This window comes from Aspergillus versicolor, assembly GCF_001890125.1.
Source record: "Aspergillus versicolor CBS 583.65 unplaced genomic scaffold ASPVEscaffold_1, whole genome shotgun sequence".
Lineage (NCBI taxonomy): Eukaryota > Fungi > Ascomycota > Eurotiomycetes > Eurotiales > Aspergillaceae > Aspergillus > Aspergillus versicolor.
In genome coordinates, this window is record NW_024467524.1 from 2,158,192 (window position 1) to 2,181,539 (window position 23,348).

At 51.5% G+C, this 23,348-nt stretch overlaps 11 protein-coding genes across 11 annotated transcripts; 8 read left to right on the top strand and 3 right to left on the bottom strand.

Annotated features, from left to right (window-relative positions):
• Window positions 1–265: 265 nt before the first annotated feature.
• On the top strand, window positions 266–989 carry ASPVEDRAFT_78367 (nuclear transport factor 2 family protein; the record flags this gene model as incomplete). Its single annotated transcript, XM_040816533.1, has 2 exons — window positions 266–886; window positions 951–989. 2 exons carry the CDS (start codon window positions 266–268, stop codon window positions 987–989), a joined length of 660 nt encoding a protein of 219 aa, XP_040662364.1.
• A 920-nt stretch (window positions 990–1,909) lies between these two features.
• Window positions 1,910–4,009, top strand: ASPVEDRAFT_23606 (uncharacterized protein; the record flags this gene model as incomplete). Its single annotated transcript, XM_040809565.1, is given in 8 exon segments — window positions 1,910–2,089; window positions 2,134–2,628; window positions 2,669–3,137; window positions 3,175–3,293; window positions 3,408–3,477; window positions 3,715–3,749; window positions 3,769–3,883; window positions 3,918–4,009. 8 exon segments carry the CDS (start codon window positions 1,910–1,912, stop codon window positions 4,007–4,009), a joined length of 1,575 nt encoding a protein of 524 aa, XP_040662365.1.
• A 735-nt stretch (window positions 4,010–4,744) lies between these two features.
• ASPVEDRAFT_78369 (cytochrome P450) lies at window positions 4,745–6,492 on the top strand (the record flags this gene model as incomplete). The annotated part of the gene is made up of 4 exons (XM_040816534.1): window positions 4,745–4,938; window positions 4,981–5,076; window positions 5,129–5,927; window positions 5,983–6,492. 4 exons carry the CDS (start codon window positions 4,745–4,747, stop codon window positions 6,490–6,492), a joined length of 1,599 nt encoding a protein of 532 aa, XP_040662366.1.
• Window positions 6,493–7,298: 806 nt separating this feature from the next.
• On the bottom strand, window positions 7,299–9,235 carry ASPVEDRAFT_48760 (uncharacterized protein; the record flags this gene model as incomplete). The annotated part of the gene is made up of 6 exons (XM_040814070.1): window positions 7,299–7,433; window positions 7,501–7,637; window positions 7,703–8,125; window positions 8,176–8,862; window positions 8,907–9,111; window positions 9,191–9,235. 6 exons carry the CDS (start codon window positions 9,233–9,235, stop codon window positions 7,299–7,301), a joined length of 1,632 nt encoding a protein of 543 aa, XP_040662367.1.
• A 1,114-nt stretch (window positions 9,236–10,349) lies between these two features.
• ASPVEDRAFT_23609 (uncharacterized protein) lies at window positions 10,350–11,400 on the bottom strand (the record flags this gene model as incomplete). The annotated part of the gene is made up of 2 exons (XM_040809566.1): window positions 10,350–10,993; window positions 11,049–11,400. 2 exons carry the CDS (start codon window positions 11,398–11,400, stop codon window positions 10,350–10,352), a joined length of 996 nt encoding a protein of 331 aa, XP_040662368.1.
• Window positions 11,401–12,161: 761 nt separating this feature from the next.
• On the top strand, window positions 12,162–13,460 carry ASPVEDRAFT_36005 (TauD/TfdA family dioxygenase). The gene is made up of 3 exons (XM_040811109.1): window positions 12,162–12,277; window positions 12,322–12,904; window positions 12,977–13,460. Exons 1-3 carry the CDS (start codon window positions 12,184–12,186, stop codon window positions 13,407–13,409), a joined length of 1,110 nt encoding a protein of 369 aa, XP_040662369.1. The 5' UTR covers window positions 12,162–12,183; the 3' UTR covers window positions 13,410–13,460.
• A 1,395-nt stretch (window positions 13,461–14,855) lies between these two features.
• Window positions 14,856–15,368, top strand: ASPVEDRAFT_78373 (uncharacterized protein; the record flags this gene model as incomplete). The annotated part of the gene is made up of 3 exons (XM_040816535.1): window positions 14,856–15,133; window positions 15,184–15,251; window positions 15,313–15,368. The coding sequence occupies 3 exons, from the start codon at window positions 14,856–14,858 to the stop codon at window positions 15,366–15,368; spliced, it is 402 nt and encodes a 133-aa protein (XP_040662370.1).
• Window positions 15,369–16,470: 1,102 nt separating this feature from the next.
• ASPVEDRAFT_23612 (uncharacterized protein) lies at window positions 16,471–18,237 on the top strand (the record flags this gene model as incomplete). Its single annotated transcript, XM_040809567.1, has 3 exons — window positions 16,471–17,470; window positions 17,538–17,687; window positions 17,741–18,237. The coding sequence occupies 3 exons, from the start codon at window positions 16,471–16,473 to the stop codon at window positions 18,235–18,237; spliced, it is 1,647 nt and encodes a 548-aa protein (XP_040662371.1).
• Window positions 18,238–18,628: 391 nt separating this feature from the next.
• ASPVEDRAFT_36009 (uncharacterized protein) lies at window positions 18,629–19,676 on the top strand. Its single transcript, XM_040811110.1, has 3 exons — window positions 18,629–18,713; window positions 18,768–19,406; window positions 19,465–19,676. Exon 2 carries the CDS (start codon window positions 18,855–18,857, stop codon window positions 19,392–19,394), a length of 540 nt encoding a protein of 179 aa, XP_040662372.1. The 5' UTR covers window positions 18,629–18,713; window positions 18,768–18,854; the 3' UTR covers window positions 19,395–19,406; window positions 19,465–19,676.
• Window positions 19,677–20,238: 562 nt separating this feature from the next.
• On the top strand, window positions 20,239–22,084 carry ASPVEDRAFT_120148 (Zn(II)2Cys6 transcription factor; the record flags this gene model as incomplete). The annotated part of the gene is made up of 4 exons (XM_040805770.1): window positions 20,239–20,272; window positions 20,338–21,238; window positions 21,289–21,598; window positions 21,647–22,084. 4 exons carry the CDS (start codon window positions 20,239–20,241, stop codon window positions 22,082–22,084), a joined length of 1,683 nt encoding a protein of 560 aa, XP_040662373.1.
• A 345-nt stretch (window positions 22,085–22,429) lies between these two features.
• ASPVEDRAFT_78375 (formyltetrahydrofolate deformylase) lies at window positions 22,430–23,296 on the bottom strand (the record flags this gene model as incomplete). Its single annotated transcript, XM_040816536.1, has 1 exon — window positions 22,430–23,296. One exon carries the CDS (start codon window positions 23,294–23,296, stop codon window positions 22,430–22,432), a length of 867 nt encoding a protein of 288 aa, XP_040662374.1.
• Between the last annotated feature and the right edge of the window lie 52 nt (window positions 23,297–23,348).

Genomic DNA, 23,348 nt, shown 5'->3' on the forward strand with positions numbered 1-23,348 from the left:
GGCAATCCCGGACGGCCCACGACGCGGTGGAGTGGGCTCTGCAGCTGTCATGTTGGCGGCACGCAGCACTAGTCGCCCGCTAACTGCTACAGCCCTATCCAATGCCCCCATTGGCCTTCAGTCTCCCCTGTCACTTAAGCCAGATCCCTAGTTGGAATCCGGCGAGTCCGTCGAGTCTCGAAGCCCAAGGGAAGAGGTTCCAGTACAAAACCCAGGACCCTCCCAGCTCTCCAGCAAACCCCCCGATCTGACCTGTCATCGCACAATGCGTTTCCTCCTCTACCCAACCCTCCTGCTCAGCTGGTGCAGTCTGTCTCTCGCCATCCAGGACCTTGATACCGGCATTGCTATCGGAATTAATGTCAATACCAAGCTCGACTCCCCACCGATCGACACCACCAGGACTGCGACAGAACCAACAGAACCAACCCCCCTCGCCCTCCTCCCCTCCATCTTCGCATCCTCCCCCTCCCCCTCCACCCGTACAATCGACCGAGCAACCACCGACTCCATCCGCCATGCACTCGCCCTCTACCCGCTAGCCATCGACGGGAAAGACTTCGCCGCGCTATCCTCCATCTTCGCCCCCGACGCTGTCGCAAACTACTCGGCGCCCCTGAACGTCCTCACCCCGCTGGACTCCATCCAGGACACGCTCAGCGCTAGTCTAGCCTGTGTTTCGACGCAGCATAGCCTGGGCACGCAGATCATCGATGTCGTCTCGCCGCTGGAGGCGCGCAGCGTGACGTACTTCACGGCGTCGCATTTTGGGAGGAGTGGCAGGATGGCGGCGCAGGTTGCGACGGCGCATGGGCAGTATCAGGATTTGTGGCGGAGACAGGAGGATGGGAATTGGAGAGTTGTTGTGAGAAATTTGGTTTATATGGTATTCCTCTTTTTTATTTTTTAATTTTTTTCTACTTGTTCTGGTTATAGGCTAACTGCTGTAGAGCGAGGTTATGGGCAACCAGGCGGTGTTTGTGTGTTGATCCTCAACAATACGCATCTATCTGGTATAATCAATATATCTGGTAATCTGGAAGTATCGACGAGTTTAATAATTAGTCCATCGTATAATTCTACGATTTAAAGTGCCCGGTTTACATCCTGTGCTGCTCTAGACTCTAGCCCTAAATTCAGTTCCAACGGTCAGCGGATCCTCGCGCCACTGGGCGAGAAAACTGTAATACTCTATGCTAACGGTATCATTTTTGGTATAAAACTAGATAATTTCGCTGGGATAGTTGTTTCAATTTCGTTACTAAAGTCCAGTGTCTTAAGTTGGAACGTTGTCTCAGTCTGGCTACACCAATCACTTCTGTATACAACGGTCTTATTCTTCATGAATTAACGGGACTAAACGTCCCGAAAACATGATTTGTATGAGCTGGCTTCACTCACTGGTGCTAATAACGTCTCAGCTTGCGATGCAAGTCGTTTTGTACATAATCCGCTGTTTTATATCCGATGGATTACGACGACCCATTCAATGGAGTGCTGGGTTGGGATATATCTTAGACAGGTTATATTCAGAAATCAATACTCAGCGTATATCACGATCTATAATGCTGACCAAATACAACCAGCCGGAAATCTCATCGGCAGTTGGAATCCAGACCTCGGAATAACCCCAAACAGTCAAGCCTCGCAGGATGCTTGGTTAAAGCTTGGAGTCGGCATTGGCGACTGTGCCCATCTACCGACCGACTTCGCCATCTCCACCGGCAGCACAATTAGGGCTCGGGATAGGACAGATCTTGCTTGCCAACCCCGGACCCCCTGTTGATTCTCCAGGTTCCGATACCAGAATGACAGCAGCGACCCACCGCTGTGAATCCCCCGCGACTCCAAGTCGCTGTTATAGAGGTGGCTGGCCCCAACCCCTGGTCGCATGTTGGACAACCACAATATGAACACGCTGGACAAGACACAGTCCTCCTGCGTGGAGGAAGCAGGCATAAACACCATCGAAACCAGTTCTCTGTCAGAGCAGCACCAGGCGTATCTGCTACAGCGTCATGGCACCATCGACCTCGATCCAATCCCCAGCATGGACCCGGCTGATCCATACAACTGGCCTCAGTGGAAGGTAAGTGAAATCAACAGTTGAAGCTCGAATCTAACAAAAAAAAGAAAATTTTCAACCTAGCTCTCGTCGCCTTCCACGCCTGCATGGGCACCTTCACCGCAGCGGCCATCATCCCAGCCTACGAAGCCATCGCCGAAGACGTCGGTGTCTCTATTCAGCGCGTCAGCTATCTCACCTCCCTCCAGATCGCCATCCTCGGCGGCGCTCCGCTGCTCTGGAAACCGCTGTCCCATCGGTTCGGTCGTCGTCCGATCTTCCTCATGTCCCTGGTTCTCAGCTGTGTGTGTAACGTTGGCTGCGCCAAAAGTCCAGACTATGCCTCAATGGCTGCCTGTCGGGCCCTGGTGGCGTTCTTCATTTCGCCTGCCATGGCCCTCGGCAGTGCAGTCGTTATGGAGACTTTCTTCAAGCACCAGCGCGCGGCGTACATGGGGATCTGGACCGTCATGGTGACCCTAGGAGTCCCGGTTGGGCCGTTTATCTTCGGCTTCGTCGCCGAGAGAGTGGGATATCGCTGGATCTACTGGGTCCTGGCCATTGTACGTGCCGCATATCCATCAATGCTGTATCAGCCTTAAGCTAACAGACCAGACCAACGCATGCCAATTCATCCTATACCTCTTCTTCGGGCCTGAAACACGATACATCGGCCCGTCGTCGACCCCTTTCAAACATGAATATCTCACCCTCGCACGCATCGACTCGACCCCCTTCACGGCGTCCGAATTCCTGCGCCCTCTCTCCCTCTTCACCAACATCCCTGTCCTCCTCGCCGCAGTCGCCTACAGCATGGTCTTCCTCTTCGCCTCGGTCCTCAACTCCGTCGAAGTCCCTCAACTCCTGCAGCAAAAGTTCGCCCTCAACGCCGAACAACTCGGCCTGCAATTCCTCGGCCTGATCATCGGCTCGCTGCTAGGCGAGCAAATGGGCGGCTACATGTCCGATCTGTGGATGAGCACGCGCGCCCGCAAACTCCCCAACAACACCAGACCACCCCCCGAATTCCGGCTGTGGCTGAGCTATTTCGGGTTCCTGGTGACGATTGCCGGTATGGTTGTGTTTTCTGGTTTGCACGGAGCAGGCAGGCGGAAGCTGGGTTGTCTCGCCGGTTGTGGGCACGGGGATTGCGGCGTTTGGGAATCAGGTTGTTACCACGGTGCTCACGACTTATGCGGTGGATAGTTATCCTGCTGATGCGGGGGGTGTGGGTGTGTTTATTAACTTTGTGAGGTCGACGTGGGGGTTTATTGGGCCGTTTTGGTAACCCTACCTACCTTTCCCTATTCGCGTATATTTGATATATTGACTGACTGTGCAGGTTCACGTCCATGTTCGAGAGCGTGGGAGTTGCAAACAGCTCTGGGGTGGTGACGGCGTTGATTATGGGTGTGAGTTTCTTCCCGACGGTGTTTTTGCATCTGCAGGGCCATCGGCTGCGAGGGGACAAGTCCAAATTCGAGACTGCTTGAACAAGTATTGGATGCTTTAGATATAGAAGAATTGATTCACTTAGACTTGGGAGACTGGCCATTCTGAGATGGGAGCAGGTAGATAGTTGCCAATATTTACTTGAGCCATCATCGCTCGTTTAAAGACATGACATAATCCTCTGGATCCAATGACAGATAGAGTGTCACCTGACGGCCCACAACACATGACGGTCTGTCCACTCACCTCAGATTCCGTCATTCTCTCGCTCCACTGATCGACTGAGAACCACCACTCCATCTACATATCATTCCTCAGCCAGAATCCAAGGGAGAAATAACATCGAACCATGTCCGGACATGGACGGTATGTCTATTACCGAAAACTCCCCAAACCACAGAACCACCATCTCAGCGACGAATTATGATGAAAATTTCAGCGAGCGCTCCCCGGGACGCACTGCAGTGTTACGGAAGCTTCAAGTTATCTTAGACGAACTCGAGGTTTCAGTCCCCTTCTGGGCCTTTTGTCAACTGGCCAATATCAATCAATGTCCCGGAAAATCTCGTGCGGCAAATCGCTGCCGCTCAACCTCGAATTCCACGAGATGCCGCGGTATAACCACACATATGACAGCAACATACCTATCATTCAACAGCCTTTGTCAACAAGAAACATTAAAAGTGTCGAAGAGTGCTTCATCTTTCGAGAATCAGGGTAAAGGGTGATATCTGGGTCCATTTTTACTCTTACCATGTCTGATCCAGTCCGACTACCATTGTCAAGGTTTTATTTGCTTGAAATGGCGTGGCACCTTGCCCGTATCGTCTCCATGAGTGCATCTGGACTACTTAATAACCTGGACTTGCGCTTTGAAGGCGATGATGATGACATAAAACCCATGGCCGTACCAGATCACGACCTGGATTGGATTCTGCGGCCCCAAACGCAATCGTCAAGCCCTTGAGCATATATGGAAGCTACAGGCTAACGACCATGTTTCTCTGAACCTTTCGTCATTTGAATTTTATATCTCGAAGTATTTGGCATGGCGTGGGCGGTTGTTTTTCTCTCTTAATTGCTGTCCTTTTCTATTATTCTATCTTGGCATTGATCCATGTCAATATGCATTAGTGTCGCTATATTAGTGGATGTACTCCGCGCGGGGTTCATTAAACAATTCAGTGTTCAATGTTCTTCTCTCTCATAACAGACCTAATCGTAATCATGGGTCTCTCACTCGGCAACGATGTCTGGATCTTGCTTGTCTCGTTACTTCTAGCTATTATTATATCTCCAGCCCTGGCACTCGCTCCGTATACCTGGGCTAGCCTGCGACCGAAGAACTTTCCCCCAGGCCCAAAGCCACTGCCATTGATAGGGAATCTGAATCTGATTCCTCCGTCAAAAGCATTCACATTGTCAGTGTTTCCTCTAATTTGTGGTCTGGACTAATGGCATAGATTCCACCAATGGACCAAGCAATACGGTCCCATACTCGGCCTCAAATTCGGCCCAGCAAACGTCGTGGTCCTCAATAACTGGCGAGACGTTCAAGAGTGAGCTTTCATCCATTACTATATAAGTATCTGTATATGTGCTCATCTCCAGACTCCTCGAAAAACGCAGCCACATCTACTCCTCTCGTCCAAACAACTACATCGCCAACACCCTCATCTGCAAAAACAACACCCACATCCTCTTCGCGCCCTACGGGGACACCTGGAAGTCCCTCCGCAAGGCATCCCAAGCCCTCTTCACCCCGCGCTCTCTCGCCCGCATCCTCCCCATCCAAGAAGCCGAAGCCACCCAGACAATATTCGACATCCTCCGCTCCCCGCACGACTACTACGAACACATCCAGCGCTACACAACAGCCGTCATCCTCGCCTCGGTCTTTGGGCAGCGCGGCGAAGAGTTTAACTCGCCGAATGTACAGGCTCTGTACGATGTGCAGAACCGATTCACCGCACTTTTAGAACCGGGCGCTGCGCCGCCTGTCGATGCGATTCCGTTCTTGCGGTATCTCCCTGAGAGTCTGGCGCCGTGGAAGCGGAAGGCGAGAGAAATCCGTCGGGACCAGCGCGAGCTGTATTTCCGGCTTTATAACACCACTAAGCAGCGAATGATTAGCGGGATCAGGACGGGGTGTTTTATGGAGAAGCTTATTGAAGATCAGGGCAAGAATGGGCTGAGTGATGAACATACGGCGTATCTGGGGGGGATTCTGATGGAGGCCGGCTCTGACACAACCTCGTCGACGTTATTGTCGTTTCTCCTGGCTGTTCTTGAAAACCCAGATGCGTTGAAGCGTGCCCAGGAGGATGTTGATCGGGTTGTTGGACTGGAGCGGTCACCTACAATGCAGGATTTGGAAGATCTGTCGTATATTGAGGCTTGTATGCATGAGGTGGGTATCACTATCATACATATGTACATCCTTCACTTGTTAATAATCCCGTTAGACCCTCCGCTGGAGACCCGTCGCAGCCGGTGGAATCCCGCATCTGCTCACCCAGACAGACACATACAAGAACTACATCTTCCCTGCAGGGACAATCTTCTTCGCAAACACGTGGGCCATCCATCATGACGAGACCGAGTATTCCAGTCCTGCCGTCTTCAACCCGGACCGCTGGCTGGGAAATAAATACGGCACAACACACATCCTTGATTTGGACATACACCGCAGAACGTCCTATGGCTGGGGTGCAGGACGGCGGGTCTGTTCAGGGCAGAACATGGCCGAGGCGTCGTTGAAGATTAATATTGCGAAGCTGGTTTGGGCGTTTGATTTTGAGAGGGACGGTGGACAGAAGGTGGATGGTTCTGTGGACTCGGGGTATGAGGGTGGGTTTCTGGTCTGTCCGAAGAGGTTTCCGATTAGGATTACGCCTAGGAGCGAGGCGCGTGTGGCTGTTATAGAGAGGGAGTTTGAGGGGTTGAAGGGGTTTTATGACAAGTTTGCTGCGTAGCAACTTTAGGGGTTTAATGCGACAGCTTGGATGAATCCCGGCATGTTTCGGGATGTGTCTCGATAAACAGCTGAAGCAATATAATGCCACCCGACCAAAGTAACAACCGCACCGACACTGATACATTGTCACGCGAACGCCTGGTCCAAGCTGACTTAAATCAGGCAAGCTCCGTGTTTTGGAGACCTTGGTTTCCGAAATACCAACATATATTAGCTGCTTCTGTTGACATGAAGATTTAGGGCTATGCCATCCAGCACTAATTAGAGCTGACCTAGGTAACTCTTCCAATGACCATTTTCGTCAATAAATAAAGTCTCTATTAATATTACGAGAAAAAGAAACCATCCTCATTTTTCTTCCGAAACCACTAATTTAATCCAAACGGTCCGCGGTGTGAGGATTGAGCCAATGTCAGACACAGTTTTCCCACCAGTCAGAGGAGGTGGCAAGAAGACTCTAATAAATACCTAAAACACCTAAACACCGAAACACATAACCGATCAGGCGGCGGATGCTCCGGATCTTGAATCTCCTGTTCCGTGAATAACTATTTGGATTTGGATACATGGATACGTGGGTTTGATATTTTCTGACCAGTGCCGTACCTAACCAACATTCTCATGACTGTAGCCAGAGCCATAACTGGCCTCTCGCCTCCGAACTATTTCTTAAATATATAATAATAAATAGAGTAGAATAGAATAAAGCACACTACCTCTCAACATCTCAGCAAAAATACATCTTTGAATCATACTGCCCCCTTCACAAGATTCTTATTAAAACCAAAAGAGCCGAGCAGCCACCTATGCAGGGTTAGACACATTATCGGTACTCTCAATATGGACAATATTGGCATTCGCGTCGATATCGAGTTTCTTCTTCTTAGTCGACTCCTTGACGGGGTTTTTGGAGTGGAAGATATGGTCGAGTTCTTCGAGCTGTTGGTTGACCCATATTAGCATCATCAATAGAGATAGGGAGGTATTTAAGTAGTATGGGACGTACAGTTCTGCCCTTGGTCTCAGGGATGAAAAAGTAGAATAGAATGGCTTGGACCATGCACCAGACGCAGTACACGACGTATGTCCTCCAGTGGATTCTGTCGAGTGCCACGGGGATACCAAACTGGTTTACCAGTAGGCCTATCAAGTCAAGTCAGTAAAACTTATCGGGCAAGAAAAATCAAAGGAAAGTGAAGTCAGCATACCAATCTGGGTAAAGAGACTGGAAAAGGCCATTCCCTTCGCACGCATCTCAAACGAGACAACCTCCACCGGGTAAAGCGCCTGCATCGGCGTCCAGCCGAACGAGTAGCAGATCTGGAAGATATAAACCCAGGCAAGCACGGCCTTACTAACAGACGGCAGGACGGCATTTGTTTGCGCCTCGGAGCCGAGATCGGTGATGTTGGCGATGGATGATGGGACGATGACACCAATCCAGCAGAAGCAGCAGACGATGTTGACGATGATCAGCATGGGACGACGACCGACCTTGTCTACGATTGTGGCTCCAGCAGCGGCGAAGACGACCTGGACGGCACTCATGCCGAGTTGGACGTTCATTTGGGTGACCTGGCCGTGGATACCGGCGGTGTCGAGGAAGGCACTCAAATAGTACGTCACGATACCTGAAACTGTTAGCTACTGTACAGAGCTTGAAGGATGAAATCAGACATACCATTTCCAGCCCACTGTCCAAACAGCGACACGAAGCAGTTGCACAGGATACGATAGGTAGAGCCACGGTCCTTGAACAAGGCACGGTAATCCCACCATCTCTTATCCGACCCATCCATCTCCAAGCTCTGCTCATACTCCATCAACTGCAGCTTCACCCACTCGCTATCCGGGTTCCCTCTGCCGTGGTATCGAGTGAGCGAAGCGACTGCTTGGTCACGCTTTCCACGAGTATAAAGCCAACGCGGCGACTCGGGGAGGAAGAAAGCGCCAAAGGCGACAATGCAGGGGAACATCAGCTGCAGACCGACGGGGATCATCCAGGATGTGTTTCCCGCGTAAGCGAGGCCACCGCGGGCAGCACCGCTGGCGACGAGGGCACCCACGGGCCACATGACGTTATACAGACCTCCGACAACACCGCGGTGGGCGGGGTGGGCTGTCTCGATAACGTAGGTAGGGCCGGCGGCGGACATGATGGAGACGCCGAATCCGAGGAAGAACCGGCCGCCCATGAACTGGTTGGTGGTGTCGGGTCTGGTGATGCAGGTGACTTGGATGATGACGCCGATGATGATGATGAACGCGCCGATGAACATGCCAGCCCGACGGCCCCAGGTGTCGATGGCTGGGCCGACGAAGGGGATTGCTGCCACCGAGCCGATCTGGTACATCGCCGTGACGATTCCTAGACCGTCAGCTTGATGGAAGATGAAAATGGATCAAACGTACCTGTGAATAGACCGGCATTATCGACAGTAAAGTAGGCCGTAAAGATGTCGCTGGAAAGCAAGGTACCAAAGAGCGAGCCGTCATAGCCGTTAGCTGTTGAGCAGCAGAATGCCACGAAGCTCGCCAGGATGAGAACAGGCGACTCGAATACGCCGGGCGGCTCCTTGATCATGGCCTGCTGGAAGGCCTCATCTCCAATGGCCACCTTGGATACGACCGGCACATTTTTCTCATCGACCTGCAAAGTCAGAAGTGGAAGACGGTCACCCTCAAGGACGACTCACCGAACCCCCGGCTTCATGGGACTCTCTTTTCTCGTCGTTAGCCATAGCGAAAGCGACCAAGTCTTGGACAGTGGAGCAAGACTGGAGGTTGTGTCAGGGTCCAGGATGTCGGGGACATGGCCCCTTTTATCTCCCCAGACTATGGCATCAAGAACGCAGACAGGATCTCGTCCCGAACAAGCGAAACCAGGCCAGAGCAGCATCCGTGGACAAAACGGACACGGGGGATTCCTCTCTGCCAGATGCGGACGGCGCTGGCTGGGTTGGTCGATGGCTGGCCGACCGACCTGTTAAAGCAGACGCCATGGCCAATAAATCCAGCAGTAATAACAGGAGGCACAACCTGCAGGGGTCATTCAGTCTGCATCTCACACACACTAACGGAGTTCGCTCCGTCCAGCCGTATCGCCAAGCACGCCAGGGCAGAATGGGATATGGCATAAGCGAGTCTAGAGCAGGAAGCCAGCAAGACCACGAAATAAGACAAAATAGCCCGCATCTCAGTTATGCATGTATAATAAACCATTTATACGAACTGATATGCCTGAGGCAGTTCACATGGATAGTTGAAACACGATGGAAATAACCCTCAGGCATCAATAACAGTACTATAATCTGTATTCTGTATTACTCGTTGGTAGACCACATTTCACAGTCAATTAATGCAAGGAAGAAAATATACAATAGTATTAATATAATAAACCCCAAGCCTAGTATCTGGTTACGCTGAGTGTGTTCATGTCTTGGCGCTAATCAGCCCTACTGGTCTTCCCGCATGTAACGGCACTGAAAAGGGTTCATGTTTATTCTGATGTATCGATAAAACTACTCCTGTTGGAGGCTACAGAGTCAGTGTCGGTGAGTCTAATCGTTTCAATTAAATTGGTTCACAAGAATACCCCACAGAATAGAATCGGGCCGAGGTGTCATCAATAGCGTGTCAGCTTGGCACTCTTGCGATACTCTTGATCTGATGGATGTAATCTTCGTTGGGTTCGACAATGCTTGTCTGTTAACCTTTTATTTTTATGAGACTACGCTGTTTTTATGCAATTTTATTAATTATTTTTCATACATTCCAAGAAGTCCTGAGAGCACAGTAGATGGAACTCCTTAACTAAAAAACATTAAATCTATATACACCTTTTATTACATGAAATCACCGCCTAACAGCCTCCTCCAACAGCCCCTCCGTATGCCTCCAAACCATCTCCGCAACACCCTGCTCACGGTACTGCTCCAGAATCTTCGCACTGCTCCTAACATCCCCCTTCCAATCCAACAAATACGCACCACCCCCTTTCTCCCCCGTAATCCCCGTCGCCACCTCCTCCTCATCAACCGGAACCGCATCTCTAGCAGGATACCTCCCGGACGCCAAATGAAACAAATGCCTCTCCCCGGCCTCTTTCAGATCAACCGAAAACGGCCACATGAGCGGCCACATGGCATAATTATAAACCGCCGCCACAGGTGCCGGGAAACTATTATTGTAGATGTTCGTCCCCACAAGACCCGGGTATGCATGCACAAAACTCACAGCCGGGTTCGTTTTCGCGAGATGCTCCATCGCCAGCGAGGTCATGGTGATGGAGTGCTTGTATGCGTTTAACAGAGAGAATGTATGTTTCAGATCGAGGTCGGATGTGTTGATGGGGAATTCGAACCCGCCGCCGTAGATGCTTATGACCCTGCTTGGACTTGAACTGGGTGTTGAGGAGAGTAAGGGGAGGAGGTTCTGGATGAAGCGCATGCGGGCGTAGTAGCGGAGGGAAAAGAGGTGATCTATTCCTTCGATTGTTTCTGGTTATACTTGTTAGTGATGTAACCTGTATATATTAAGGGTTGTGTGGCGCACCGTTTCGCCCGCCGAGGGAAATCCCCCCAGGCGTCATGAAGAGGAAGTTCAAGTGTTTCTCCTTGGCGAGGATTTCTTTGCATGCCGCGTCGACATTGCGCGCAAGGGATGCGTCTGCTTCGATGAAGTGGAAGCGGCCCTTGGGGTTTGTTTGCTGCAGTTCGGATAGGAAGGGTGTCGCGCGAGCTTGGCTGCGACCGACGATGTACGCTGTAGGGCTGTCGGCGTGTCGGGCGAGCTGGCGCAGGGTGCTCTGGCCGATGCCACTGGTGCCGCCGACGAAGAGGGTGGTTAAGTTTGGGATTGCCCGGAGGCGGGCGTTGGATGCTTGGACGGTCTTTAACGATACCATTTTGTTTGAGGATTGGGATTGTAGAAGAATCTGCGTTGGAGGTGGGAAGGGTGTCTGATTTATAGGCCATCCCTGCCCTCTCCATGTCGTCATTGAACAGGCGGTGCGACATAATGGCTCGCAGGAATGAGTCAACTATTTGTTTTACAAGGTGGACTGGAGAGACCTATTCGGAGAGCTTGCGATGGGGCTGTAAATGTTGAGCTTAAAATGGTTTAGGCTCGCAAGATCCCTGTCGCCAAGGGGGAGCTAAACTACAACAGGATAAGCTGATCGGTGCCTGTCCAATGGAAGTCTCGGCTTTGTTGCTTGGCGGGAATGGCCGGGATCGCCAGTATGATCACTGGACCGAGCGAACTTTCTTGCGTACGTGTACTGTGTGGAATGCGACAGGAGATTGATGGCTTATTGTCTTGGAAGGGGTTGGGGACTTCCTTGATTTAGTCGAATTGGTCTCTGTTTCATCTATTCAATGGACACAGCATACTATTCTTGCACAGGGTTGTTCAGGGACAAAGCTTATTCTCGAGCCTCAGCAATTTAGCCTAAATGAGGAGAGAAGTATGTCTGCATTTCTGATATTGAATCCGACTCAATAATTCACGTAAATCAACCAATAATTGACGGCGTTCGCCGCAGAAGATAAGATAATCCGCTCGATAAGCATCGATAAGCGATCATCGGCGGATCCCGCTGCGGGGGAAGCCGTCGCCAATAATTATAAGTATTCTTTGCTGCCGTGCTTCAGTTCGTGACCGCGACGAGTTTGGAGCACATTCGCAAATGCCTGCACCTGTAGTTGAACCTCTGACGCCACCAGCGGGGTCCGATATCGACTTTGGCGCAGTCGTTACCAATGCTGACCTGGAAAACTTGACAGGTACAACCCCTTTCTCAGCTGCACTTTAGTACTAACATAACCAGACGACGTCTTCAAAACAATAAGCGACGCCCTGTATAAACATCTCGTCGTGGTCGTGAAAAACCAACACCACCTCACCCCAAAAGCCCAGTACGAACTCACCCAGCGCTTCGACCCCTCCGCCTCGCAGTACGGGCACGGCAAGACCCTCGACGCCAAACGCAGCATCCTCCACCCAGACCTGAAAACCGTCCCCCACCAGCCCCAAGTCCAGGTCATCGGCCACGGCTTCGTCGACTCCTACGAGGGCCTTGAGAACATCCAGCTCAAACACCCCCACCACCGCACCTTCCACCGCGATGCCATCCCAGACGAAGATGACTACGACTTCACCCGCTTTTACCGCTGGCATATCGATGCAGCGCTGTACGACCTTTATCCGCCGCACGTAACGACGCTACTAGCTGTACGTGTACCTAAAGGACGCCGTCAGACACTCCGGTACGATGACGGATCTGATGAGACCCTCGATGTCCCCCTCGGCACAACAGCCTTCGTCAGCGGCGAGCGCATGTTCAATCTCCTCTCTGAGGAAGATAAGGAGTTTGCATTGAGCAGTCGCATCGAGTACGCAGCTCATCCGTGCGTCCCGTCCCATCCACCCGTCCCATCCACCCATTCCATCCAGTTATCTCGACTAACCAGTTAACGCAGATACATCTGGATGTCCCCCGCACGCTCCCTCCCCACAGGACTAGGGCTACACACCGAAAATCTCGAACTCCCCCCTTCCTCCCTGCCAGTTATCGACGAATCCAAAATCCAGATCCTGCCTATGGTCTGGAAGAACCCCGTAACCGGCAAGCCGGCGCTACAGATCCACCCTTCCGCCGTGCGCAAGATCCATCTTGCCGACGGGACGGTGATTGACGATCTCAAGCAAGTGAGGGATATCGTGTACGGCATGCAGCGGCCGGCGATTAGTCCGCGGTTTGTGTATCCGCATGACTGGGAAGAGGGGGACTTGGTGCTCTTCCATAACCGTGGGGTGCTGCATTCTGTTGTTGGGGCGTTTGGGGAGGGGGAGGTGAGGTTGTTTAGGCAGTGTAATCTTGCGGCGGGGGAGGGGCCGGTTGGGATGGACTAAATAATTTGGTAGATGGATATATAGAATTAAATGATAGATACATGATAGAAGATACCTTATAGATATTGAGTTGACTTTCGGTATTGTTCTTTCAATAATACTATAAGTATAGCGCGTTGAGTCTGAGGCAGCGGCGGAGGGGAATTTGGTGAAATAAAAGTCGACGAACTCGCCAGGATGCTGGTAATTCATTTCGTGTTCTGGGACGCGCAGAATCACTCGCTTTGCTCCCATTTTGATAGAAGAAGAATGGGGACTAGGGATGTTTGAGGTAAAGTCGCTCGAGCCGCCATTATTCTCTGTCAGCCAATTGGTTCGCGGAGATCCTATCAAGTAGCCAGATTTGACATATCTATAATCAAGTGTTCAAAGTATTGTACAAGCTGCAAGAACTGCAGCTTGGCAACGCTGTTACCAAGGCAGAAAAGATTCTTAGGCATGGAAATTCTTTCTGCTTCATGAGCTAGTCTTTGGAAACAGGAGCGACCAGGCGGCAATACCTCGGCATCTACATGTGGATATGGCCAAACGAAAGAATCCATGCTCTCTAAAGCCTAAACGAAGTGGCTTACGGGCGAAGAAGCAGTTTAGTTTTTTAGTCTGAATCTTGGTGGAGATCGGCATTATCCAGTCTCGAGAGTTGAGGGAAGTAAGCCAAACATCGTATGACTGACAGTCCAAAGATAGAACACAGAAGAGGCCTGTTCCCCGGCAGGAATCTTTCAACCTCCTGCCAATATTCCGTCGCATGCGGCTGAGCGCGCAAACTCGAGTGATTGGGCGTGCAGAAGACTTTTGGCCCCTGACATCTGGAGGCTTTGGCAAGATCGGCACGTCGGCGATTGGGGCTGATCCAGGAACAGCAAATTGGAGGGCGTTCTCGGTTTGCAGACTCCATGACGGCTGTGCTTTCTCCACACTTCCATCTCGCCTGTTTTGGCCCCAAATCTGATCGTGAAGGATGAGGCTGGATGCCTAACCGGTGTAACAACAGAGCAACTCGACAGGGCCACAGTTGGGAACGACTGAAATCGACTGAAGACGGCTGGATGTTGGATATCCAAGCTGAGGCGTCATCTTGGCGCGACGATCACAGCAGGTTCAAGGCTTAGCAGCGCCTCAATTGTCACAAAAGCGCCTCCATCGGATATGAAGTACCCACATCTGCGCTGACAGCTTGTCGAGCTGTTTGTTGGCGCTGGACTCCACAGTATGCCCACCTCTGGGATAAGCCAAACACTGCCTCATCTTGATTTCACTGCGCCCTGTGTTGGAAAGCCCGCAACCTGATGTCTGGCCTGTATAGCATTGACCTGTTGACCTGCCTGGCAAAGGTATAAAGAGGGCCCGACACCCTCCATCTTCTCATCATCAAACAGCATCACTACAACTCCAACACTCTTCTACAAACACTTCTACTTTTCTACTCTTCCATCTTCACTCACAATGTTCTCCTCAACTCTCTTCCTCTCCCTCATCGCCGCCACCGGCACCCTCGCCGCACCCGCCGCCGACAACATCTTCCAGAAGCGCGAGCTCTCCTGTCAAGACAACGGCGGCGGCTACCAGCCCGTCTCGGCCGCTCAGAGCTGCGTCGACTATCTCAACAACAAGAGCGGCGACGACTGCGCCATCAAGGGCGAGAACGGAATCTTCTGCCAGAACGGCGATCTTGTCATCGCCGGCAGCAACATCAGCGGCAAGGACAGCACGTCTTCTTCTTGGTATGCCTGTCTTAACATGTTTAATCTGTACAAGTACTAACGGTCTGTAGTGGTGACGTTGCTGCTGCTGCCCAGGCGGTTATTGATAGCTGCACTAACTCTCAGCAGCAGGTTGCAGGTGAGATTCCTTCCCGTTGTCTTGGGCTTCCTAAGGTAGTTTACTAACAATGCTCGTTTAGGCTACAATGAGGCTCGTGGTAACGGTGACCTGATTGTTTCCATCAACCACAAATAGATTTCACGGCTAGGATAGAGTTGCTACTTTCAATGCATGAATGAATGATATCCATTTTTATGTGCTTGTTTGCTACGATATTTCTTTCTGTAGTCTTGGTATAGTAATCTTGGCATAAAAACAGGCAGTCTTCTATACTTACAAAAATATATAACATTCGGCAGGATTCACTAAATGTCTTACGGAAATAACCCAACCCCTAAACTGCCTCTAACATTTCATTGACGAAATAAACCTACTCTATTTTCTACAAGATAAGCAAGATGTCTCACGTCATTGGCCCCAGTTCGCAACGTAGTCCGACCCGGGGAAGCGGGGTTAGGCCTGAATCTGTCTGGGCAACAATATCGAGGCCATTATTGACAGGGAGCTCGTCTTGGTAGTAGTAAAAAGCAGCGATTGAAATGCTGTGAGACATCTTCAGGCCTGGCAATATTCTAGGGAAAAACGATGCATTCCAATCATAACGATTAATAATATGTATTAGTGATTGATCGTCAAGTCGAAGTAGAATTGGGGATGTAGCTATACATGTCGGAGTTCGGCATCTGTGCTGAAGTGTCCAATTTGGAGGTAGCATGTCGCTGCATAGATTTTGGGATTAATAATCTTACATGGACAAGAATCACTATTCACTAATCATAAAATCGTTAACTGCAAATTGACTGCTCGTGGAAGATTGAGACTGATGTTGACTTGTTGAGTCATCTGGTTCTCCAATTCGGAGATACCTGAAAGTGGGGAATCCCCCAATTCTTATCCAGAATTTTTCGGCCGTTCTCAATTTTCATACTCGATTTTCATACTCGAGAACATGAAGATGGCTGTAATAGTTGCTTTAGAACGGCAGCTCAGATAGAGTGGCTAAATATTAAGAACGACTTAATATACTCAGAAGTAAGCTCTTATTGTAGTACATATCTACAAGTAAGTATAAGTATAAGTACGAGCCATTAAACTATAAGGCCCAAGTTCTCCAATTCTCGGCACTGAATCCGGCTTCAAGCTCTTATAAATCCCAACACCCTCTCTGAATCATATCTTGCAAGCTCACAAGCCGGACTTCACTGCGCAGCACTCGAGTCTTGATATAATCTCCAACATGGCCACCGGCCACATCTCGAGCGCCTCAAGCTCGACACAACAAGAAAGCCGCGCACAGACCCCAATCCCAAGTCCCGAATACATGAACGAGAAGAAAACCGCCGAGGCCTCGTCACAGGAAATCGACCTCCTCTATCTCGAGCTCGACACGCCCCTCCCAACACCATGGATCACTGCACCCCCAGGACCAGGGCAGTCGCCGCCCCCCGACCCGCCCAATCTCGACAAGTACATCTCGCCGTTCCTGTGGCCGAAATGGCGCAAGTCGCTGATGACCTGGATCTCGTGTGCGGTGACGGCGCTGGCGGGGTATTCTGCAGGCGAGATCACGCCGGCCTCGGGCCCCCTGACGCAGGAGTGGGACATCAGCTCCGTGGTGTATAACTTGGGCATCACGATCTTCTGTATTGGCTTTGCGCTGGCGCCTATGGTGCTGGCCCCGTTTTCAGAGATTAACGGGCGACGCCCCATTTTCGTCGCGAGTGGGATTCTCTTCGTTGCTTGTATTGTTGCCTGCGGGGGGACAAGGATTTTTGCTGGGTTCCTCGTTGCCAGGTTCTTCCAGGGTGTTGGAGCTTCGACGTTCTCGACCATGGTTGGTGGTGTTATTAGCGATATCTATCATGCTGAAGATAGGAACACGCCCATGGCGCTCTTTGCCGGAGCTGCGCTGTTTGGCACGGGATTGGCACCGCTGATTTCGAGCGTCATTGTGCATCATACATCTTGGCGCTGGGTCTACTGGTCTCATGCCATTGTGTCTGGTGTGTTTGTTGTTGTTATCTTCTTCTTCTTCAAGGAGACTAGAGGCAGTGTGCTTCTGAGCCGTAAGGCGCATACCCTGAATAAGTACTACGACCAGCTCGAGGCAGCAGGGCACTTTGGCGTCTTGATTGGCGAGAACCCTAATCCAAGACGTATTCGGTGGAAGGTCAAGAGTGATGAGCAGCGCGCGTCGCTGGTGCAGATGATTAGCATTTCGCTGTATCGGCCATTCCGTATGTCCCTGAAACTATCCTACTTTGTGAACTATCCTACTTTGAGTTCGAGTACTGACGTTGATAGATATGCTCGTTACCGAGCCCGTCGTCTTCTTCTTCTCCCTCTGGGTCTCCTTCAGCTGGGCTGTTCTGTACCTCCAGTTCGGCTCCGTGCCACTCGTCTTCCAGAAGAACCACGTCTTCAACATCGAGCAAGTCGGCGCGACCTTCACCTGTACGTCCTCTACCCCCATCCAATCATTGACTAAACTAATCAAAACCAAACAGCAATGTGCGTCGGCTCCCTCCTCATCACCGTTATCAGCATCTACCAAGAAAAAGTCGCCAGCCGCTTCAACCTCCTCCCCGCCACCCCCGAAGCACGCCTCTACTTCGTCTGCCTCGAAAGCATCCTCATGCCCATCGGCCTGTTCTGGTTCGGCTGGACCTCCTTCCCACACATCCACTGGATCAGCCCGACAATCGCAATCGGGTGCGCGACAATGGGCATTTTCTCCGTCTACCTCGCCGTCTTCAATTACCTGGCTGATACGTACCACCGGTACGCGAGCTCGGCGATTGCGGCGCAGAGTTGCTGTCGGAATCTGCTTGGTGGAGTGTTCCCGCTTGTCACGAATGCGATGTTTAATAACCTGGGGTTCCCTGAGGCGTCGAGTTTGTTGGGTGCGATTGGGGCGGCGTTGTGTGTTGTGCCTTGGGTGTTGGTGATCTATGGCCAGACTATTCGGGGGAAAAGTAAGCTGGCGAGTGAGCTTGCGAAGTGAGTTTAAGTGAAATATCCGTGGACTTGGAGGAGAGCATTAGAGGAGTTTGTTTTGGTGCCTATCTCATGTTCAGCATAGCGTTGTATGATGGATCTGGATCATATCGGGATTGATTGGCTGGGCATATCAGCAAATAATTAGCGCGTCAATAATAATATAGACTTTTGAAATCAATTGCATTAGTAGGGCTGAGCTGACGCCGTAGTGGCGAGTGGAGTGCATACGTAACGGCGAATACTCCTTGAACAGTAAATATTATTGCCACTGGGCAGTATGTTCTATCTGATCCCTGCGCAGTACGGAATAAATATCGGAATTACCTCGCGCCAGTCCCACGCAAGACATCAGGCATCCCCGTTTTCTAGAAATTGTTAAGCAATTACGCCTAGCTTCCATACCCACTCTCTCGATTCTTACGACGATGTCTGGAAAAGGTGCTCATCCCGCCCGCCACGTGGACCATGACAAGCACGCAGTAAGGAGCACTACGTACATAGGGCTGCGTCTGCGGCTGCGTTAACCTTCCGTAGGTAACAGTATTCACCAGTGATACTTAACTATTTAACATCCCGGTCGGTTTCCGTTACTTCGGTTTAAGAGCATCTCTAGATTTCATCATGGGTCTATTCTCACACCATCACCACCATCATCACCACGGGCCTGGGCAGAAGCCTCCTGGGCCTCCTGGTCCCCCAGGGCCTCACCACCACTCTCCTCCTCGTCACCATCACCATCCTCATCATCATCACCCGCACCATAACCACAATCCCCATCAACCATCAGACGGCCCCAATGGCCCCAACGGTTCCTGGGTATACGGCCAGGGTCCCGGCCCTGGAGACCGTCCTCCTAGTCCCCGCGGACCATCAGGGCCTGTACAGTTACATCATAATCATGGTCCTGGCGGTCCTCCCCCGCCTGGACACCATGGACACGGTCATGATCATGGTCCTGGTCCGAGACATCACGAATTTCATCCACAGGGACCTCCGGGTCATGGCCCTGGCGGGTTTGGTGGTCCTCCTGGACCTGGTTTTGGATCCGGTCCTCATGGATTCCAACCTCAGGGCCCTTCGGGGCCGGGTATGCATGGGCCTGGACATGGACCTGGACATGGGCATCCTGGACACCACGGGCATGGACCGCAGGGGTGGTGAGTCGAAGTTGAGGTATGTTTTGAAATTACGTGGCTCGAGTGTAGGTTTCGTTTGCTGATATGGGAATTAGTTACTAAATACGTGGATAGACTGACTAGGCTAAGAGATGGAGAGGAGTGTGGCGAGAATATACTCGGCGTTTATTGTCCACTATCTGGGTTGTGTACGAGTTGGGCTGTCTTGTCTTTTTATTTTGGATGTATATATACCAATAACCAGCGTTCCTTCTCTTCCTTTCTCTTCTTTACTAGGGGACCTCTAGATGGAAATGTCACTATTTCCGCCGCGGAATTTAATTCCGTCGATAAACGTATGGCAGCGTATAACTAGCAGCCATCATTCAATCTTTGCATCCATCAACCCAGGCGGTATATTTTAATACCAATCGGTCTGCCGTCGACGCGATGACAGCTGGCCTCTGGCAAAACAGTGCGCAATTTGGTTGAGTAAAGAATGGACGTCTCCACCCAAATCTGTCAGTGCTATACTCTTACCCGGATGCACTGTTCACACCTAATTATGGGCATGGCTGCGTTTAATGCTTGACATACTGTATTAAGCAGAGATCAGGCATTCACCCAATAAATAATCATAAATAAATAATAAGTAAATATAAATAACATAAATCAATCGTTGTCAATATTTGGGTTGGTCATGACCCACGATCCGTGACTAATACACGCTTTGTCCTCTCCGTCTCTTCCGCGGACAACTCAACGTTCTTTTTTCTTTAGTTACGCTTCTGAATTACGCTTCAGCTCCTGACACCTGGACTGTGTCAATTGTCGTCTATTCCAGACCCGCGGGGCTCACTTTTGTACATGACTCGCGGGCCATCTAACCCATGACCGGTCGACATGCGCCTCGCTCCAAGAATGGTATGCTGACTGCAGCCAGTTCTCCGCGGGAAACTCATGCAGCTGCTGATCGCTCGTTTATTTAGGATGCAGCACCTGCCGCCGCAGAAAAGTAAAGTGCGGAGAGGAACATCCAGTCTGCAAGCGATGTTCTTCTCTCGGTCTTACCTGCGAGTGGGGAGTCGTGCAACGGGGAAGGTCGCATGCTCCTGTCCCTATCCAACCTGCCCACCATCAATGGCCAGCGACTCCCCCGGCCACCACCGCTGTCACTCCCTCTGCGTTTGAACTACCCGTGCCCAATTTCGACGCCGTCCCGCTGGGCCCTGCTTCTCCGGGGGCTCTTTTTTCGGGAATATGGAATTCCACGCCGTTCACGTTCACCGTCCCGACTCCGCTGTATCCTCCGCTGTCTGGGACGGACATCGAATGCTCCAACTCGCTGATGCTCACTGAACATGACCAGAAATACTTTCAGTATTTTCCGGCGTCTTCCATTGTATTCTACTATATAAAGTCATGGGATTGGAGCGGTTTCAACTATCTCTACCAAGGCCCTGCCATCTCCAGCAAGGTGATTATGCGCATGATCATTGCTCTATCCGCGAGTGATATGCACCGAAACGGTCTTGTTTTGCGGTCCCCCGGTCGTCCAACAGCAGACGATCACGCTCGATACCATTATGGCTTGGCAGTAAAGGAATTCCGCCAGCTCCTCGAGACCCGAGAGGGTCCGGTTTCCCAAACAGAGCTGGAGATGGTCTTTGCGACGATGTTTTTGATGATCTCGTACGAGTGGCAGTTCGGCCAATCCATCCAGGATCTCCAGCTTCATCTGCGCGGCGTCCGCTCGCTTCTGGAATCGCACCCTAATCTCTTCCAGATAAAAGACGTGGATGAGATGATCCTATCCATGGATCCCGCTCATGCAGAAGACTCGATTCCTAGGGTGTCGTTCATCCCAGAGCAATTGCTCCTCTGGATTCTGTAGGTTTCAGACTATTCCTGACCAAACGCCTGCTAACCTTCCGGCCTAGGTACATCGACTCGAGCTGTCGGCCAATGGGCATGACGGAATCGCTGTACGAATACGCACTCAACTCAGGAAATCCAGCTATCCATCCTGATCGGCTCTATCGCTGCGCTCGCCTATGGGGTCGGTGTTTCTGGGGCACACAGTACCCTGACCAGGAAGTCACGGACGACATAGAGAACTACCGTGCTCTGGAGCTCGTGCACGCAGACATGATGCTCCGCCATAAAACGTGGCAAGCGCTGATAAGCGATCCGGCTGAGAAAGAAGACCAAGCGAAAGCAATTCTGAAGGAAATCATGGCCATCCGTGAAGTACGTGACTTGCCCAACTGACGGCTGAAATATAACTAATTACTATAGCAATTCTCCGACCTCTTCCTAACAGCCAAATTCGCCGGCCTCGTATCCCCCCGCCGCACCCTCATCACCATAAACATGGCCGTCACAAATTTCTACGCCCAGGTGCTGTTCCACCGCCGGCTATTATACCCGCCAGGCCCGCCCTCCCTCTTCCACCGCGTCGCCGCGTCAAACATCATCGAGATAGCGCAGAAACAGTACACAGTAGACCCGCGCCTCATGCGCCGTCTCCACTGGCCGCTTCTCATGGCGGTCATTGAGACGGATAATACGGCGCAGCGAACGTGGCTAAGAGAGCGCCTGCTTGAGCTGCGCTTATATCATTCGGAGTACCTCTGGGCTAGTGACCTGGCGGATGAGATCCTTGCTCTGCAGGATGCAAGTCAGGGGCAGTATGCCGATGTAGCGGCTTTGCTGCGCCAGCGGTCGTGTGGATGAATGAATTCGACTTATCAACCGTTAAAATATCCTCAGTCAACGGCTTAGTCGATGCAGAATGGTCACTACTATTATCGAACTGACAGTTCCTTAATATCGCTTACAGACTACGTTCCTGGCGTGAGGCTTCGCTTATGAGTGAGTTGCGGCTTTCATTCTTCTTTCTGATTGGTACGGCTAGCTAACGTATTCAAGGATATGATTTCAGGAATGGATGCATCGCAATGGACGAATCTGCACGAGGCCAAACGCGACGGAATCCAGCTCAGGCTATGCATTTGCGCTTTGCTGTACAGACGAACAAACTTATCCAAAACAGCGATTATCGACGACGACGGCTCAAATCTAATTGAAGACAACTGTCTTGTGTCCGTTCAGCAGAACCCTGCGCTCAGCAAAATACTTCACCGCCGCAGCCAGGACATTGCTCTCGACATTACTTCCGGCATGGGTCAGCTCCTTCGGACTGAGGGCGTGGTTGACGCGAACGACATTCTGCTCGATAATCGGGCCCTCGTCAAGATCACTCGTGACGAAGTGCGCCGTGGCCCCGACAAGCTTCACGCCGCGGTCAAAGGCCTGGTGGTAGGGCTTAGCGCCCTTGAAGGAAGGCAGGAAACTATGGTGGATATTGATGATTTTGCCCGACATGGCCTCGCACAGCGTCGGCGACAGAACCTGCATGTACCGCGCCAGCACGACCAGCTCGATCTCGTACTCCTTGATGAGTTCCAGGATCCGGGTTTCCTGCTGCTGCTTTGTGTCCGCCGTCACGGGGAGGTGCATGAACGGCACCTTGTACGTCGCGGCGAGCTGTGCGAATTCCGGGTGGTTCGAGACGATCAAGGGGATCTCGATGGCCAATTGGCCGGTTGATTGCCGGAAGAGGAGGTCGTTGAGGCAGTGGCCGATCTTGGACACCATGATCAACACGCGGGGCTTGTGATCTGCGGGGAGGAGCTGGAAGGACATGGAGTGGGCGGTGGCGATGGGGTCGAAGGCCTTGCGGAGGGATTCAAGGGAAGGCGCACTGGCTTCGCTGGAGCCGGTGGTGTCCGGGCCGAAGTGCATGCGCATGAAGAAGCTGTGGGAGGTAGGGTCGCCGTATTGCGAGGAGTCGATGATGTTCAGGTTGTGCTGGACGAGGAAGTTGGTGACGGCGCTGACGATCCCGGGCCGGTCGGGGCAGGAGAGGGTGAGGATGAAGCTCATGTTGAACGAATTGGCTTGTGTTGAATCTTTCAAGGCCGTATATTGGGAGAAC